Below are 20,327 nucleotides of genomic sequence, written 5' to 3'. Positions count from 1 at the left end.
TTTTACTGTTGTACCTTCATCCACATGTTGTTCAGCAGGACTTTAACACAGACGTTTATACCACACAAGTTTTTAAACAGGATGGAATTGTACAAGACATTCTAGACAGAAGAGTCACCTTATGGAGCTGCAAAGCTGCATAATGGCTTGTATTTCCCACCACAAGTACATCCTTGGCCTTTAAAGGAAACGCCTGAAAACTCTGTTCCTTAAGGCAAGGAAATACACACCTTCAACCTCTGCAGAGTACATTACAATCCCAAAATAGAAGACTGGGAGCTGTTACCATCTTCCATAGGATGAGGATGGAGTTAAGGCATCTGTTACAAGCTTGCAGGAATCAAGTCAGCAGCCCAGTGCAAAGTAATTTAACAGAGATTTCTTACTATTTTCATGCCTTTCAATATTTTATTGCTTTAAAAAGAGCAATTCCACCATATCCCCAACTTCCCATGCTACAGTCTCACCAGTTCCCTGGTTTCTCCCCCATGAGCATTCCTGGATACACAGTTTGGTTTTTTTTAAAGCTAAAATGACTGCCAGGACAAAGTGCTCAGCACATTTTGAAATTATTTAAAGGCGGGAAACCAACCTCTTATTTCTTCCTTAAGTCTTCATAAATGCAAAATCTGGATCAGGAGTGACATAAGGTATATAAAAAAAAAAACCTGAAAAAGCAACACTGAATTCTAAGAAACTTACACTTTTGTTGATCTGGCAAGTCTTTCCTATCACTGCTTATGCACTAGAAAAAACAGGCTTTGGGTAGAAATTTAAAACAATGGGAAATAGAACAATTACTGAATCTGAAAAATATGATTTACGAATTAAAGACCATTTAAATAATCTGGAGGGACCACTACAAAGAAGAAAAAAGTCCGTGTTAGCAGCTGTTTCTCTACAAAAATGGAACCATTCAAGCTATTTATCCCACCTACCTCAAAACAATGAGCAAAACCACTTCATTGCTGTTGACCTCCTTTTTAGGAGACCAGCTACTATAGATGAAAGTTTTATGAAAGACCTAGGTGCTCGTACTAGAAGGTACCTTTTGAAGACATTTAAGATGCAGGAATAGGTTTGAAAAAAAATAACATTAAGAACAGCTGAATTACCAACTATTTCAGAACATCCTCTACAACAAAAGTATCTCCAGTCAAAATCAGTTTAATGCTCCATTTTTTCCCCCCCCGGAGTCTGAGATTTAAAAAAATAAAAAAGTGAAAAAACTTTCATGCCACCCCCACTCTCATGGAATTATTACATACTCACCTAATGATAGCTGTAAACCAAAGCACAACAAATGGATACTGATTCTCCCTCACCGAGATTAGAAATGCAGACACATCAATGACACCAGGGTTTTTTTAAAGACTTTTCCATTTTTATAATAATCTTTTGCTACACAGGTAAGAAGATTTATACAATAAAATTTTTAACTGAAAATACTTTTTCACAACAGTGGAGCAAACAGTAACTGCCATGTGTGCATTTCACAGTACATCACTACCTAGTACAAAGATGGACAATATCAGAATTAAGATCACTCTCCTCTGCTTATCTGCTGTCCAATCTCATTCCATGGCAACGGAAGAGTTTTCTGCACAGGTCTTTGCAAATGAGTTCACAAATCAAACCTCTACAGCTTGTGGGTTCTGCATAGAAATCTCCATCCCTGCAAGACTATTTCAGCACAGTTTCCTCAATAGTTCAACTATTTAACATGTGGTCACAAAGATCTACACAGATATGCACACAGGTACAGATGTCAGTACTATAACAAAGAGTGAGTCCAAATTCATAGATGTAGATCACTCCAAGTCTCTGCCACACATTTGAAGATGGACACTGACCAATTGTTTCTGCTTTAATCCCCCTGGAGCGTACGCAAGGGAGGCACATATCACAACCTGCTAGCAGCCTTTGAGCGTGACCTGGAATACACAAGGGTAATACTGATACTCCTTCACTACTTGCCTTTCCCCCCCACCCCCCCAAACCACACTTGCAAGTAGGGTAAGACCCTAACACAGTAATTTAATAAGCTAACTTTTACAAGCTGACTCCAGATACCACCTTCCTCCAGCACAACACAGAGACTGGTTCTTCCCGCAGCAAGAAAAGGCAGAGGCATTTTCGGCAGAGGTCCATTCCTGTGGGCACACAGCTGGCGTGCCTGCTCCTGCCCCCATTCTTTCAAATGGGAACTGTGGTCTGTTTCAAAGAATCTTGTCATCTTTTACCAAAGGCGAAAGCTACCCCTCCCTTCCGAGAACAATGGCTTCAATGACAATTAAGTCTGAAAATCCAGGCACAGCGCACCAGTCACTGCTTTGCCTTTTTCACAATGGTGCCAACAGCTGATATGACTGTAGTTTTGGACCCACTTGCGCTAGTTGTCACTGTGACGACACCTGGCAGCGTTGCAGTAGTGGTGAGGATGGTGGGCTGAGCTATCGTTGTTACAGGGATGGCCGAGTCCCACTTGCTCTTCCTCTTCTGGGCGTCTGTGAATTTGATTAGATAAAACAAACGAGGATTAGCATCATGTTAAGGGTCACCGATCCCCTTTGAAACACCCTGTCTTGTCAACTCTTAATATACCACTGCTTGACTAGACAACTTTCCCTCACATTAATTTCAGCATACACTGGCAGTAAATGTTGAGGAGGGAAGATAACTTTATACCTCAAGAGCCAAAGTAAAACTCTACATCTGAACTCCAGCCAAATGGGAGACGGGTTCACTCCCTGCCCCAAAGCATGTTTAATTTTAACAGAGCACACATATCTCAGTTGCTCTAGTACAGGCACAGGGCACACTCATCAGCCTCCAGTGTTTTTTTCTCCCTTCCTCTCAGTTTAAAAGGCAGGCCGTAGGCAGGAGAACAATTCTCAGTCTTTCTAAATCTCTTGAGATGTATTGGTCCCAAGAACACTTTACAACCATAAACATCAGCAGGTTTCTTGATCTGCCAATAAACCTCTTCACTCTCCAACCTGCCTCCTAAGCGTTCATTGCAGAAGGACAGCTATGGGACACAGGGACTAGAGAAAAGCTAGTCAGCTCTTAGAAGGAACACCAATATACACATTATATACACAATCAATAAATAAGGAGCATTCAGGATTTCCAGGAAGCACTAATCCCAGCATTACTGCAGCTTAGTACAATCACAACTGTTCTTTACCTCCTACAGTGGTACTGGCTGTTGTGGTTGTTGTAGAAGCAGCACTTGTTGTTGTACCCTTTTTAGTGCCAGTCACAAATTCAATCTGGGAAGGGAGACACACACAGGAGGAAGGGGAGAAGATAAAAATGAAATGTTAATATACATTAATCTTTCTTAACCCACATCACTTCTCTATGTTTTTAAGAGCGGCTTTAATGTCATGTAAGACATTGGCCTCCAAGCTGACTGTCAAGCAGGGAGAAAGATGTAAACCTCAGGCCAAAGCATACTGAAGTCATGATCATTAAGGATTCCTGCAACCCAGCTCTTAAGTCAGATACAATAAAAATGTGTTTGTTAACTGGTATAAGCATAGGAATTTGATACAGCTCAGAAAGGATAGATCCTGGTCATTAAAAAAAAAAGTATTTATACAGTTGGAAGTTCCTGTTCTTTTTCCTTTTAAGAAACATGCAAGACAAGTCCCTACCTGCACAATTTACTGCGACAGCATCATAGGAGGAAACCTAGCAACAAGAGCTACAATAGCACGCAGTCTCATATTTTCAAAACTGCAGATATGGGCAAGGACGTAATCAGATACCTGGGTTACTGTACAAAAAACAAAACAAGTAGCAAGACACAGCATGCACTGCAAGAAAAAATACCTCCACATACTCAATATGGAAGGAGCCTCCTGCAAGGTTAGATAGCAATCTCTAACATTAGACAGTTTTCTAATGCCAGCCACTAGCTTAAAAGGCAACACCACTGAAGGACAGGAATAAAATCTTCCAAAGCCTGTCTGTGTTCTTTTTGGGGGATACATAAGAATGTACATTTTGTGACAAGCCCAGTTAAAGTTAAAATAGGCCCAACATTTCTGGAAATTAGATCCAAGGTGGCAGTATCAAGGAGAACAGAAAGCAGATACTGTTTCACAATGCGATAAGGTGAGGAAATTAAGCTATAACTAGGCTATGCTACCAGGCAAAATGTCATAGATTAAGAAAAAAAGCTGTTCTTAATGCATTATTTTGCCTGTATCTGGCTTAATGAATACCATTTTAAGATGCCTGGTTTAAAACTGACAAAACAGAAGGAAATCCAGTGGAATAAACAACCTATAGAAATAGACCTATAATGAAGGGCAAACAACTGATCTGTGCAGCGTAGAAAAAGACATGCAAGAAGAAAGGACAGAACCAGGGAAAAATAAACAGTATTAGCACAGAGCACAGTTCATTAGAAACAGCAAAGCAACAAAATGAAATTCAGCAGGGAAACAAACAAAAACCCTGCATGTCCATCTCTTTTGGTTTTGAATAGCTACCTTTGTGCGTTCCTTCTTGGCCTTCTCCAATTTGTCCATTTCAATCTTCTGGGCTTTAGCTAAGAAAGATCAGAAGTTACAAGAAGCACCAGGAAGAGTAAAAATCCATAGTTCTCTCTCACTCACACACTTCCTATCAAATAATCAAACCCCTCAAATTGTATATAGAAAATTAAACTGTCATAAAACTAACTACTGCTTTTTAATCAAAGCATTACTGCACTATATTAATGATTTAAGAGATTAAAACATTGAAGAACCCATTTAAATGAAAAGGCTTTCCAGACTGATGAAGCATCAATAACATTCAGGCACATCCAACCAGAATGAAGTAGTTAAAGAGCAGCATGTGATAACTTCTCATTTATAAAGGAAGTGAAGACTCTAGAGCAGTTAATTAACTACAAAACACAAAGAGCTAAGTTAGGACAAAAGAAAGACTTCCTGGAATTACCTAGTGCCTCATAATATGAATCCTCTGACCAGCCATGAGGATCAAACATGTCCTAAAGAAAAAAAGAAAAGTCAGATTAAGGCTATTTCCACATATACACAAAACCCAGTTCAAAAATGTTTTATGTATTTCTGTTCACTGATGATATTCATTACTGATTTCTTCTTGTATCCCAGTGACACGAAGATCACATCAGACCTTCTTTTATACGACCACGTTCTGTTGTGACTGAAGAAACAGCTTTGAAGCCAAAAGGATGCTGGGATAAGTCATGCATTTTTCTGCTGCTCAGCTTCTATTCCCACCAAGGAGTTTCACGTATATCTACACACTTCAGCAGTTCTTGTTCAGAATCATTATAGTGAAGTTGGAGGCACTGAGGCTCAGTACCAGACAAAAGTGTTCACTTCAATGGAAAGGATCAGACTAAAGTTCCCTTAAAGGACCTCTAAACAAGCAGGCTCAAGAAAGCCTGAGGTAAGACCTTACACCCCTGTATTATCTTTTATCCACTCCCTTGCCAGCCAAAAGTATTGCACCTCACCTTTGGATAATTTGTACCAAGTTCATCAATTGAACAAAACTGGATCAGCTTTTCATAGATGCTGCAAAGGAAAGACAAGAGTTCAGAACAGAGCCAGTGAGCTAGAAGTAAATGGAAGTGTTCCAGATTTGTTAGTAGAAAGCAGTTGTCACCTCTTCATACTGGAAAAGTAAAATCAGAACCTGGTTAAGCTATGCTTCCTATGATGGATGTGGCCTGCCATTAACCATATTATTTCCCACTTCCCCCAAATTAAGCTCCCAGCTCCCAGAACAGACACATCTTCTAAAATACTTCATCCAAAGCCTGTACATTTAAAATCTGACACACCAACACTAGTTGTTGCCTCAAGGAACACAAAGAAGAGTTTTACTGTTTCAGTTACAATCAAATTATGACTCTCATTTTTGTAAGCAGTAGTACTTCTTGCTCAGAATCCTGTTTCTGCTACAACTCCAACAAAGAGGAAAATTCTTGGGATTTGCTCTGCAGTGCTTTGGTCACAGGAAAAAATGGTGGCTCACCTGGGGTTGCGGAACTCCTTTTTCCTCTGAATGATGTAATTCATATCCATGCCCTCTTTTATTTTCCTCTCATACAGCTTTTGAATTTTATCCTAAGGCAGAAAGATTACAGAGTGAGCTGGTACAAAAAAGAGGAGCGCACCAGCAAACTATCAAAAGTCTACATGTGGAAACAAGCCAACTGAACCACTGACGTCCTTGCATGGAACAAGGATTCTACCTCTCCCTTAAGGCCAGGCAGACTGATTAGTACAGACGCTCCCTCCCTTAAGGTCTGAAAGTATCTTCATGGACTGTCTGGATGGGTAAGGGAATTGATCTTTGCACATTCCAAAGGCTTCAGTGATTAAAGATTTGTATTTGAGGCAGTAGTGCACACTCTGTCTTCCCAGTCCATTGTTTCCCTTTATAGCTATGACTGTAGAGAAGTAGAAGCCAGTTCTGAGAGGGACAGGTGAACTCCACAAAGGTTCTCCCACAACTTACTGTGGCCATCACACCCACCTTCAGACTCAGGCACGCACCTGAAAAACAGCTGCTGGGCTACACTGCACAGAAGGCAAGGCTCATGGCTATGTCTGGGTAACAGGCGAGCAGAGCCGAGCTCTGCTGGACAACTAAACCCAATGTGATCATTAAGTATTGCTGGTGGTATCTACTGGCAGCCAAATGCTCTTAGGAACAATGCACTTGTAAATCCTTGCTTGGGCACAAGTGGCCAGTTCAATGGAATCAGCTTCTCCTTGCAGGTCACTCACATAGTTATGAAGTCTATGGGTATGTTACTGAAGCCACAAGCCCCTGCAAAAGGCAACTTAACTGACTCAGGTTGGAGATGTCAAGCAGTCTACTCTCTGAGAAGACTGAAAGATTTCAAAATAAACATGATTTTTTTCTTCCTCAGCAAGATAGTGAAAGACCTTAAAGTATTTTTACTCTGGTGATGCTGAAGGGATAGCAAAAGCAGAAACTTTCAGGAGGAACAAACTTTAGTGGTACTACTAGGAGAATATTCTCAGTATTTTCCTTCATCTTTTCTTTTTTGACACAAATTTCTCATGTACAAGAGGCATATAAAGTAAGACCAGAGGCTAGGCCTTCAGACTTTCAGGATGAGAGAGTTGAGTCAATTTTCCTTTGTTGCTTCTGGATAAGTCACTTCATGTCTCCTCCATATGGACAGTCAACTTGAATACAGAACTGACTATTGTCTAAGGGTTTGCCTATGCCTGAATAAAAGAGGATTGTTAAGAGCTGATATGAAACTCCTGTTTCATCAACCTTTAAAAAGCTTTATAAGATAAATTTTCATCAAGTCCTCACAAAACTAGCAAGAAGAAATTACATGATCTCCACATCCGGCACACACGTTGTGAGGTTTGAAGGAACAACTGCAAAAAGGTGAATTTGGGGAGTAGAAATGATTGAATAGGTGTTCCCTTTTGTCCCCTCCCCATGGAGGTAGCAATATGGTTCACGAAGTCCACAGATGGGGAATTACTCAGTCAACTTTATAGTAAGAAATACTCCCTCTAGCAGAGTTCAAGATACAGTTTATTAGAGGAAGAATCTGACAAAAGGAAAGAGCAAATCAACAGTGAAAAGTCCAGAACATTTTGCATCTCTAAAGAACAATCCCATCTTCTTGCTCACAGTGCTCTAAGATGTGGTTTGACCTGCTAACAGAGGACAAGTTCTCCTTTGATTTAACATAGTAAACTGCTGTCAAAGGGGAAGAAAATCTGCTTTATTCTGTTTGCTCTCTCAAGCTCTGTGCATTCCTCAGATCTAACACACTCTAATTCATTGATGTCAGAACAGTAAAATCCTCCTACAGCACAAGAGGAGGAATGGGTGTGCCCAGGTACACTATGTGGAGAAGAAGAAAGCATGATCTGGATGGTGAGTCATTCTGAACCACCATTGCACATTAGCTTACTTTATAGAGCATTCCAGAAGTGACTCTTCACTCGTGTTTCTACTTGGAAGATAACTGCAGTTAAAACTCATATGGGTGGTAGGAAACAGCAGCCCCTGCTCTTTCATTTGCCCTCCATCAGGAGAAGGAGAACAGAGCAGAAGGTTATTGCAAAGTTGGTTACTCCAATTATTTGGGCGTGCACCAGAGAAAACATGCATTTGTTTTCTTTTGCTGCCTCTAAGTTACTAGCTTTCCCTCTAAATGTTTATCATCTACAGATATGTAGGTGGAAAAGGAATCCAGTCAATGCTGCCTCAACTATTCCAGTTAGGGTACTCTCAGGCCCATATAGAAAAACAATGATTTGTTCCTTCCTACGGAGCTGAATTTGCTGAGGTAAGAGGATAGCAGCCTTCACAGTAAACATTGCTTCTGTGTCACTGGTGGGATCAAGGGCCATTTTAAAGCATAAGTGACCCACAGAGACTGGAAAACAGCTTTAAACTACTACTTTGAGATTCCTAAACTAGAATTGCTGTAAAGTCTAAAGCATTAACACAGCGCATTCATAAATTCAGTGTGGTGAAAACCCAGCTTTAATGCTGGATTTTTAACTTGCACAAAAATACTGAGCAGACTTCCCAGATATCCCCCCTCCCTACTGAATTGTAAGCCTTTAAAAAAAAAAACCAAAACCAACAACAACAAAAAAACAACAAAAGAGTGGATTTATACCAACCTGCAAGTGGTTAGAACATCTGCCAGGAGGCTCAGGAGGGATTTTGATCTCATCTGGAGACATGTTCCGCACTCTCTCTGAAAAAGAAGCTGTAGAGAGCAAACTGGTCATGAGTTATGGCAATACTGAATGGAATTTAAGCCATGCAAGTCATTAAACTTGTTTTATGTCCTTGCTAGGGCTATTCTGTTATTGAGAACTGACAGGTAAAAGTAACAGGGGAACACTGTCAACTGGTACTTGTGGTGTTTTCAAAGTGCTGAGCAAAAAAACAAAAACAAACAAACAAAAAAAAAAACAAACAAAAAAAAGGAACTAACCTGAAGTTTAGATCATTAGAAGAGGGATGTGATGCTTGCTTTGTTGATATCTACCTTACACTGTGGCTTTGTGTCACACTCATGCTTAAAGCTTTATTTTTAGGGGTCTCTTCACCAGAGAATGGAAATGTGAAAAGCTAAGCTACTTTCTCCTCCAGCTGCAATTGTTGATAAGATCCTCAAAGGCAAAGGATCATCAGAGGAACAAACATTGGTTCGTGAATGTATCTATAAACCCCTGCACTGTGCACCACATACTGAGCCCTCCACTGCTCCAGGTCTTCCATGCACACTTTAAAGTCCTGCTCTGAACAGCTCAGATAACCTGGAGTCTCTGACAAAACTTGTGCCAGGATACTCTCAGAGAGAGAATCAGACTCTGTATGTGGAGTATCACAAGATCAATCTAAAGCAGTCTGGTCCATTGCCATTCTTGGGGAGGTAATCACTTTGGGTCCTATTTATTTCAAGGCCTACCCTACATGAACCAAAACAGTTCAAGAAGGGAACAACCCTCCCCAAGGCCATCAGGAGTTAACCACAAGAAATTACATTTCATCCTTAAGTTAACATTTCCTTAACAGGCACTTTGATCTTTGCTTACAGAGTCAGACTATTGCTAGAAAGAACAACTTGTTCTGCAGGACTGAGAACAGACCAGTACAGATTGGCATATTTCTATAGCTGTTTGTGTTGGGATATACTATTAGAGTACCCGATTGCCCTGTAAAGATTAGTTTACCGAGTTATCAGCAAAAGAAACTGCCATGTTTCCCCCTATTGCTTGCTATTTTCCCACTATTATGGGAAACACAGGCAGTTTTCTAGCCAAGTCTTGGAGCAAAGATTTGTGCCACATTTAAGCAGCTGGGATTGTTTTCAACCATAATTTGTACAGGGAACACATCCCAGAGTCATAGTCTGTAGTGGATAAAAGAGACCTGACACCAGCACAGAGTCACATCAACCAAGCCATTCACATTTGCAGCTCCTCAATTATACATTCCTCAGTAAAAGCTGCCTGAACTGCAGTTCCAGCACACTCAAGTTCAGCTCCTTTGACCAAAGTCAGAAGGGCCCGAAGGACAGACATTGGTGTTTTAACACAGCATGCTCTCCTGACTTCCAGCACAGAGCATCACATAGCTGAGGTTACAGATAATCAACACTACACACGTTCAGTGCTACTACAGTTTCTACTTCTTTTGTAAAAACGTAAAGTGCTAAGGATAATACCCTTTAGAGATGCAAAGCTGGCAGGCGACCACTCATTCTATTTGATCAAGATGTTGCTGAGGGTTAAATTCTTCAGCAGTTGCTAGTAACTAACAAAAAGTGTCCTTTGGCATTTACTAAGAGGGTGCCTCTATGGAAGAAGGAAAGCTTGCCAGAGCCCCTACAGAAAGGCAGGCAAACTGGAGCTCCCTGACAACAAGGCAGACACTTGTTATAGGTTACAGCTGCTGGTGGGATGGGGAAGCCTCTAGCTTAATTAGTGTTTCAGGAACCCAGAAGACAGTAGCAAACAGACAGAAGTGTTCACAATAGACGGCACACTAGGCTTTCCGGAAAAGGTGAAAGCTGATTAACGGCTTAAGAGATTCACAGCATCAGCAGAAACATTAAAAAAGAAAAAACCCACCAAATCAAGACTTCATAAGGCAAAGAAAGGACCTAAAAAAAAAAAAAACAACCCAACAAAAAACCCCCCAAGCCTAGCTCCAAGTTAGACATCCCATAGGCTCCTTATCTTTGCAGACGACCAGAAGAGACACAGAGAAACAAAACATTTATGGGAAGGAGAATTGTGGGCTCATATAAACTCAGGAACTATGGGCAAGAACTCTGTCTAGCATCAAAGAAGTCACAGTCATAAAAGTATGTTCAGCAATCAATTCAAAGCTCCTTTGAAACAGAAATAACACTGGAGGAGGAAAAAGAGCTCCCAATGAGACAGTATAGTTTGACCCATGACTTTTCAAGGTTTTGGTGCTCATTTCTCTTTTGTTTGAGCCATGTGAAAACAATCATTTATCAACATTATACTGATGGGGGAAGGCATCTCTTAATGCCTTACAAGGAACTGGAACTAAGACATCACTGTCTACTGCAATCCCACCATAGCTGTACGCAGCTGAAGACTGAGTCAGCAGTGAGGCTACGTGCAACCTGTTCCACCTCACAAACTGAGCACAGACGAACATTTATCATTACTCAGGTATTTCATCACATCACAGCCAGACTGAAATGCCACATCAGTAGGAAGAAAAGGATGAGTTTAACCCCTTCAGGCCTATTTTACAGTAAGGAAGTGCAAATTATTCATGCCCTCAAGCAGTCCTCAAACTTCCTCCCCAAACAGAGAGCAGAATGGCTGATTCCACAGCTTCTTCCCACCAGGTCTTTTCCTAGAGAAAGAGGCAGCTGGGATTATCATTCAAGGTAATCGTGGAATTTGCATATATGGCCACAGGCCCCTGTATAAAAGATTTTGTGTTTTCTAAGTCCCAAGCACAGCTTTCTTCTGCCTATACAGAGGTAAATGCAGATGGACAGCTAACAACAAGGTGTGTCCTCACAGGATACATCCAACTGCTTTGTGCATCCTGTTATTTCTGACAAGATCAAAGTTTTACTTTTACATGAGTCATAGGTACTGACACTGGCTGCAGTCACTAATTGGGCCTGTGATTTGCTGGCTCACAGCCTAGAGGATCTCCATGTGGGGACCTCAGGAAGTTTGCTGTTGGCACGATTAATAACTACAGGCACACCCAGATTCTGGCTCACAGTAAGTAAATATCTTCCTCTAATCAGATTCACAGTCCAGATAAAGAACTAAGGCCATAAAGCAGATCCCATGACTCAGATGGGGGTTCAAGAAAGTAGGAGCCAATGCACTGCAAAGTCTGCAACTCAAAGCATCCTGCTGCTGAAGGACACTGCCACTGGTGCTTAGTCCGTGCATTCTCCTTCCACAAGCTGACCTAAAAGTTAAAAATTTCATCGGCACAAGCAATAGATGCTTGTAGCTTTTTGTGCAGCCTGCGCATGCACTGTGGCAAGGCAGAGATGTTCAGCTGCTCCTAGGCTCCACGTAGGAGGCCAAAGCAGAGCCAACTATCAGGGTGTACGTAGCAAAGATTCAGCATCTCAGTAGTCAATGGGGGACATTTGCTTGCCAGATCTTGGTGAGGCAGATAATTAAATGGAAATGCTAACGCTACATTTAATCTGCTTCAGATGGGTTATTTGACCAGTATATCCAACAGTACAAAGACATACTGCATAGCAGGAGAGAAAGTGCCACCAGCGCAAACTGCACACTCAGTTCCTTCTAGAGGGAAACAACTGCTCACAGGCCAAAGGCTATGCTGGAGACATGGACAGGGGGCACACAGGAGCTTTTTTTTCCTCCATATGGGTAGGCATGTTTTCCTAGTGCAGAGAAAACCAAAAGAATAGAGAGCATAGGAATAGAGAGCAGGCCATACCTGGACAGATTGGGGTGTGGATCACCTGAGGTCTGGCTCAGCTCTCTCAGTGAGTAACACCACTCCCCAAGTAGGATTAAGAACTCCTGTCCCTTTCAAGGTTCACTTGTATGCTGTGTCTTAAGCAGCCACAAGGGATTACAGGCAATATCAGGTGCCAGTTTGTCTATAAAGGTCACACCATGCAAAAAACAAGCAAAGACCTAGAAAGGGTGATCAGAGGGGCATGGCTTTCCCTGGAGACATGCAAACCGGTGGTGCCTGGTCTCTAAAACTGCATTCTTTGGCACTCTAATTAAGTCTGCTTGGCATAAACCAGGGTGTGTGGGTTTCTGATTTCCTGGCACCAGAACAGCCAAATCAGAGGGGAGAACTGGAGGCAACAACATGCTAGTGAGTCACCCATCCATGGACGGACACTAGTTCCCTTTCTGCTCTGTGGGCTGAGAAATGCAGAAAGAGACCTGCAACTCAGCCATATTTTCTGCTCTATGAACACTGACTTTGTGCTCAGATATTCTAAGGGCTGGAGAGAACGTTTCTTACAGTCCAAAAGGTAAACAACCATGCTGCAAAGAACTTCAGGGCAAAAAAATGCATCCTAAAAGTATTACTTTGCAAGGCTGCAGGAAACAGCAAATGCAATGTCCTGCCAGCACCATGTACTCTTCAGAGTAGTAAAAAAAACCAAAAAAAACCAGAACAACACTGATGCAGAACTCTATCAAAATAAATTTCACAGATACTGCCCTGTGGTTGAGGAGAAAGTAACTGCCGAAACCTCCCCTCCCATTCTTTCAGGCTTTGACTATGTGATAACTACCTCAGCTTAAATCAGGACAACCATGCCCTTCCCAGCTGTTCATTGCTACTGTTTTCTTTGTGCCGACTCTTAGTGGTCACCTAGCGTGCACTAAGTAGATCAGGGAATGGATCCAGCTGGAAGTCTCATGGTGGGGGCGGGGAGGGTGAGCAGTGAAGGTAGATCTCAGCATTATTTTTGGCAGGAGCCTACATTTATGCTGTACTTTAGCAACTGCATAACCACGGACTTTAATAAAGGTGACACTGAACAACAACAGGTTGCAAGATTTTAATGCAAAAAGCAGTTGTGGAAAACTAAGGAAGACTTCAAATTCCACATACTGATATTAGACAAAGATTCAGATGTTCAGACTGGAGAAGTTACTTGCTTTGTGTCAGAAAATCCTGCACCTTTTTTCATTCAATTCCAACTCAAGAAGTCCAAGTTTCCAGAAAGGGAGTGGTTCTCACCTTACACCAACCACAAGGCTCTTGAAACAGTTCCTTTTCAACTAGCTAAGATATGGTCTAATGCAGAAGACCTACAGAAGCCAGCATGGCAAATGCACTGACCTCTAATAACCTAGTTCTGCACAAAGCTTGCCTATATGCTGCTCTCTGTGTGTTACCTTCGGGAAAGGATATTAAAGTTATACTGCAAACCTTAATCCAGGTCTTGGACTCATCAACACTGTCCACTCACAAGCGTGTGATACTGTAGTAAGTGCCCTCCATGCAGCTTTTAAACCTGCATGCAAGTCTGGGCTATTATGAGACAAATGAGATTCAACCTTCTAATCTCCTGTGGATGGGGCATTCACTGGGGCAAAAGGAGACTAACAAAATTGTAACCTGAGCCTTATACCGTAACTAAGAAAGGACTTGCCACTACATTGCTTTACAAGTGTAGAGCTTCACCCATATGTAGAGAGTAGAAGGGCAGTTGGCTTTCAGATACTCTTCTCTACTTTTTACCCTAAATGCTGTTGTCTCATCCATGTTCCTAGTGTGACTTTTGAGGCAGATCAGTAGTTTGGAGAAAGATCTCTGTTGCATTCTATGATGAGACTGGCTAAAGCAGTTTTGCCCTCTAAAGGCTGAAAATTCAATGTAACAGTTGGATTGGTACAAAGTCTGGGCAGGCCAACTGAAAAGGACTTAAGTCCCAAACTTCAGAGTGATGGCTGTTGTAGGAGTCACAGCTTAGCATCCTAGTATTTACTATCTTATTTTACGTTTGTCACACTTTATGGCTGAAATACCATGCTTTATCCTTGACAAGCTGACTTGACAGACAATAAAGCAACTTCTAAACTCACGATTTTTTTATTATATTATTACATGCTACCACACAACTGTACTAGTAACCTCAGGAACAAAGGGCTAGTTCAAGATAGTCAGAGCTTCAACATAAGATACACTTTCTGTACAGCTCCACAGAGACCAAGCAGAGGACACCATTTCAAGCTGATGACCCTGGAGTTTTCCAAATCTAATAATGGTGCAATGAATAAGTGAGATGTCACAAAAATCAAGTAGGTTTCAGTAACCATTAGAAAACATATGGTAGGCTATGTCAACTCAGCCGCTATAAATCAGTACGTGGATCACATTTAAGTGGGGATATTTTAGGTAAGTTTTTGCAGCCACAGAACAAAGTATCTGTCATCATTCCTGGTTATACTGGCTCTCTCAGAGGTGTGTGGACAAAGCTACTGCTTTATTGTTTTTAAGCTCATCTAGAAAAACACCAACACTGCCCTTTACATATATGTCTCAGACACTAATATATGCAAATATTTTCATGTATTTAGGCAGGGTACCTTTCTCCCAAAAGAAGACTTCACTGAAAATATTCCACTGAGATAAAACATTGCAGGCAATAATTCAAATTACAGCATTGTCAGGACAGAGTGAAGATGCTTTTGACAAAGGGGAAGCCTAGAAGGTCTAGTTTGAAAAAACATGTGAATAAATACTCCTGAGAGAACTTACCAACTAGCTCCTGAGGATCTCTTTTCTCCAGTTCTGAGAATTCCTGGGAGGAAGGGGGAAGAAACAGATTTTAGTCAAGGTATGCTTCCAACCTAAAAAGCTATACTGTCCACTTGTTTAGAAATTTACACATTATTTCTGAGGCAAAAGAATAAAAATTAAGAATGAAATGCAAGTTATTAGATAATAGGGCAATGTTTGTACCATAGAAAGTCAAAGCCTAACAGGATGCTCTGTTTCCTTTCAAAGCTAGAGTCTAAATTTAATGAAAGAATTCAGGCTTTGTTTCTATGAGTCCTGGACACTCAGCTCCTTTTGAATTCCACAAAAACTGCTGTACTTGAAGCCTTTCCTCAAAACAGATCAAACCATAGATTTTTCATTTTTGGTGACTGGCCCTTGGCACCAGCCAAGAGTCAACTTTTTAGAGCATAGCTAGCTAAATACAAGCTGGATCCAGCCCACAGAAAACTACTTAAGCCCTGGGAATGCCTACCGCAGGCCTGTGCAACTTGCAGTCCTCTAAGCAGGGCCAGCAAGATGCATTCCCCAGAGTAACATGAAATCAGCTGAAATGCTCCCAGAGCCAACGGCAGAGCAAAACAACTTCAGAGCAGCATCTGATCGGCCTCTCCGCAGATACGCAGGGCTCTACAGGGTCCCAGGCTGCAGAGGTTTGCCAATTCCGTGTGGTGCCAGAATTCACTTCTGTAATTGTGTCATTCAGGGCTTTGGCTGATAAACCCTCTATGAACCAAAAAGCCAGGGAGCATGGTGGTAATGCAGATGTTGTATTCCCATTTTGGAAGAACTCTCCCACTGTCAATTCTCTCTTGGCTGCTACTTCCCAGGAGTGATATAGCCGATCTGCTCTACCAAAAACTCAAGGGCATCCTCCACTGGCTTGTAATGCTCTCTGTCCAGAGATCTTCTCAACACAGCTAATCCCTCCTTAGTTATATAAATTAAGGCTGCTTCAGTTGCAGGAGCACAGCAGATGTTTGCACCAGAGTCTGCTGAGCAGGAGGTGTTATGTAGGATAAGACACTCTTAAATATGCTTTCACCATATTGAGACCAACATTCAAATATTTTGGTGCTTCTGAAAGCCCGCAGGAGAGTCACAAGTGATATCAAGTTCAGCACAAAGTTTCTGAAACAGTATCAGCTGTATCCCAACACTGCCCTCTCCCCCTTTGCCTCGCTCCCAAAGACCTTTTGTGACTCACTGGACTGTGTATCCAAAATTCCTCAGTGCCTTCAAACACTGAAGCTATTCATTCAACCTGACACAGACATAATGCTGCCTCCTTGCTGCTTAGTAACCACTCTCTAAACCCCCTCCTTTACTCCATCTCCAATCAGGTGAGAGATGTATAAGGTGAGGAAAAAGCAGCAAGGTCACCAAGCCAGATCTGGGAACAGGCTGTGCCAAATTCACTGTGAAAACCAACCAATTTCCAGAGAAGCTAAAGCCCTCTAGAAACAGAAAAACAAATTCTTTGTGTGGCACTAACTGCTACAGGGCACTTTTTATAGCCATTCATGGAGAAGAAAAAAAAAAAAAAGGCACTGTTTTTCCGTAAGTACACTTGGATCACAAAAATACAAGGCTAAAGCTATTTTAGAAAAAAAAAAAAAGTAGTACACGAAGGAACACACATCTTCTTGCTGGCCAGCTGGCAAGGCCCCATGCCCCTTTGTGAGATGGACTGTAGTGTAACAGCTCCAACCCCTCTAAGCTAATGCACTTGGCGTAGTGCATTAACACCTCTTCTCCCAGGGTCTTCAGAAAGAACAGCAGAAGCAGAAATATTAACAGAAGCATGACATTTCAAAGCAGAAAACTTATGCCAAGAGAAGGAGCTGTCTTTGGCAAGAGCACTGGACAGGAATCCAGGGAATCTAGGCTGTGTTCTGCACAAACCTATGCAGATATGGCATTAACGTGGTGAGCATCAACCACATCGATATGGCGTTAACATGGTGAGCCTCAGTTTGCCACCACAGAATTGGGGGCAATTCTGTGGTAACTAACATGTTGTGAGGACAAATTCAGATTGGCGTGCAGGCTGGAGAAGTTCATAGAGCTACAGATACAAGGTAAGCATATGTCCAGGCAGCATACAATGACTCATGAGGCAGTAAACACATGCAGTTCGAAGGCAGCTTTATTCCCTTTACGGGGAGAACTTGCTAGATATGTAATTAAAAGTATTTCTCACCTTGGTTTGAGACAATAAGTGAGTGTGTGTTTGTTGAGGTGAAAGGAGGGAATTGCTTTTGTTCCAACCATGACTGAATTACATCTTGCACTTTTTTCTTTTGAAAGTTTTAAGTGGACTGAGAGGAAAGAGGAAGAGATGGGCTACATGCCTGAGCACCTCTTGATCCTTCCTCTTACTCCGCACTGTATTTATTACTCCATTATCCCTCCCATCTTCTTCTGCCCACTTGTCCTCTCACCATCCAAGAAAACAAAGGCAAGAGAAAAAAAATTCTCCCAAATGACCAATATTGCCAAGCAGGCACTTAAGCAACCCAGTGGCACAGTCAAATTCAGGTGCTTTAGACATGTGCTAAATGCCCTCAAGAAAGTTGCCCTCTTATATGGCCAATTACAGGGTTGCAAGGGTATTTGCTGTATTTCTGAAGTCCTCAGAAGCCCGTTTTCAAGTCTCCTATAGCTGTTTGGAGCCAGCACCAAGTGTAAGCACACAATTTTCAGGAAACGACCTAGTATTCTGAGAGGTAATTTGATGGCCAAAACCGCTCCTGTTATGTACCTTACATTAGACAAATACCTCTAAAATGTCAGATGCACTAAATAGCGTTTTATGAATTTCCCGAATCAGTAAGTTTGCTGTCACCAGAATTAAGTTTGTTCTTTAATTTGCATCCTTTAATCCTAGAGCTACAGCACAAGTCTGCCCCATTTATAACAGGCTAAATAAAGCCAGTCCTATCAGGCTGCCACTGTGTATTTACCTGGCCTGATCACCCACACCCGTTTGGCCACAGCCGCTCTAGCAAGTCTAGTCTCCACATCCTCAGGCCATAGCCAAAGACATCAGAAACCCCACAGCTACACCAAGCAAAAGAAAACAAGTTCACTAACATATTACAGCCACACCTCACTGCCCAGAGGATATAAATTTTGCTTACTGATGAATTACTGCCTACCTACACCCACTGCTCCATCATTAACAAGCTGAAGACATCAACATAGCTTTTCATTAAGTCAGACTACTTTCAAGCCTCTTAAATGCCTTCAGAAAACAAAGGGATGACCAACTCCTCCTATAGTGCTTGTTCATATTTGCTCAGTTTACTGTCTAACACTATGGCAAGGCAAGTATCAACAACTTGACCAAAGACATATAGTTTGTCAGATGTGAGATTTAAGAAGTCTTGTTCAAACCTCTCAGTTATCTACTGAAGATCCAGACCTTAAGGACAATCTAAAAACCTTCAGTGGACTAATCACCCAACAAGAACTGTTCTACACTCCCTTAGGCTAATTTAAGTCTGGGACACATACTGAATACAATGAACTGACTAGAAAAGACAACATTAAAAAGAAATAAATTCTGCAGACCTAATCTAATATAAAGTTGAATGAAATTGAGAATCACCAAATGGAGAAATAAGGTACAATAAACACTGCACAGCTGCTATCTTCTAGTTGTGAAAGGGCAGAAATATTTACACATGGATGAGAGATTTCTAAAGGAATTCCAAGGCATTTAAATAATGGAAAATTTGGAAGGTAACTGAATTTTAAGTAGGGAAGTTACCTAAATCCATTCAAGGAAAGGTGCTCTTTTTGTAGATTACTACATAATCAATACCCACTGTGCTACGTATCAGTATCTCACATGAAGAGCACAAAATGAAGCAGGTAAGTGGTTCCAAACAGGGGATTTTATGTCAAATCTCTCTATCACAGTAAATATATAGAAGCTATTAGAGCCTTCAAGTATTCCAGAGCTACAGGCATCATTTAATGGGTTCATTTCCATTTGGATCCCGATCACTTTCAAAAAATAACGAGGTTAAAACTTCACTAGTGGCACCTTCCAATACTGCACAGTTTTCACAAGCCCAACCTCTGAAAGTCTGTACGGGAACATCTCTGAATTTACTTTTGCAGCCAGTCTCTCACTACTTGCACAAAGTCAGCCTGGACACATTAGTTATGCTGAAAATTCTCTCTACCATCACGGAAATATAAAACTCAGGCAAAACAGGTATCTTCCGCTCATTTTTCTCTCTAGTCATTTTATCCCATTTAGTATTACATGATGGCCTCTAAGAATTACTAGAGTGAATTAAAAAAAGCAGTACCGCACTTTGTTCTCATGCACTCAGCAAGTTGGTTTTCTGGCTGCTATCTACTTTGCAGCCTAGATCTCACAAGATCAACTGTTTAAAGGCCTAAAGCCAGACGGCCTTCGTCCAAGAGACCCACTGAAAGGAGTCGAGGGATGCCGTGGTGGTTCACAGCCAAGTTGGAAGAGGACTGAAAGACAACAAGACAAGCAGGAGACAATCCCCTTTCCCCTGACCTGGAGACTAACAAAGAGCAGACTCTGAAAAGCGCAAAATGCTATGGGCAAAGACAAAGTATTAAAAAAACCCACCAAACTCAACAACCAAAAAACCCCAAAACTTTTTAACATCTAACTGGACCACTAGCATAAGTAACAATTTCTGTGCTTCTAAGAACAATTCTGCACATCAGCTCACCAACAGCAGAAAACAGTTATTCCACTACTATTCCCATGTGCGTTCAGGAAGAGTTTTCCATTTTTTCCTACTTCCAAGACAAATGCCTTCTTGAAGCCCTGGGCAAGACAATGCTGCCTGCAATAGACTGACTGATATGAACCCAGCTTGATGTTTCAGTTTTTATGTATCATAATCAGTTAGAGAAGAGCAAGCTGAGGGGGGGGGATTGTGTACATGCATAAGGAAAGCGCTGCATTTTGGCTTAAAATTTCACCCTGCTGAGGTAAAATATAGATA

General features: G+C 41.5%; 1 protein-coding gene across 3 annotated transcripts in view; it reads right to left on the bottom strand.

Annotated features, from left to right (window-relative positions):
- Positions 1-1,010: 1,010 nt before the first annotated feature.
- Positions 1,011-20,327, bottom strand: part of SAP30BP (SAP30 binding protein) — a 31,946-nt gene continuing 12,629 nt past the window's right edge. The window contains exons 3-10 of one of the 3 annotated variants that reach the window (XM_075044550.1): positions 15,301-15,343; positions 8,688-8,776; positions 6,028-6,119; positions 5,504-5,564; positions 4,960-5,011; positions 4,506-4,564; positions 3,191-3,275; positions 1,011-2,507 (exon numbers count right to left, since the gene is read on the bottom strand). In XM_075044550.1, coding sequence (XP_074900651.1) covers positions 2,326-2,507; positions 3,191-3,275; positions 4,506-4,564; positions 4,960-5,011; positions 5,504-5,564; positions 6,028-6,119; positions 8,688-8,776; positions 15,301-15,343 — 663 coding nt within the window. In that variant the 3' untranslated portion in view covers positions 1,011-2,325. The remainder of the gene's footprint in view (positions 2,508-3,190; positions 3,276-4,505; positions 4,565-4,959; positions 5,012-5,503; positions 5,565-6,027; positions 6,120-8,687; positions 8,777-15,300; positions 15,344-20,327) is intronic. The other 2 variants (XM_075044549.1, XM_075044551.1) reach the window with 2 other exon arrangements.

This window comes from Buteo buteo, chromosome 13 (assembly GCF_964188355.1).
Source record: "Buteo buteo chromosome 13, bButBut1.hap1.1, whole genome shotgun sequence".
Lineage (NCBI taxonomy): Eukaryota > Metazoa > Chordata > Aves > Accipitriformes > Accipitridae > Buteo > Buteo buteo.
This window is presented reverse-complemented; position numbering and strand designations above follow the sequence as displayed.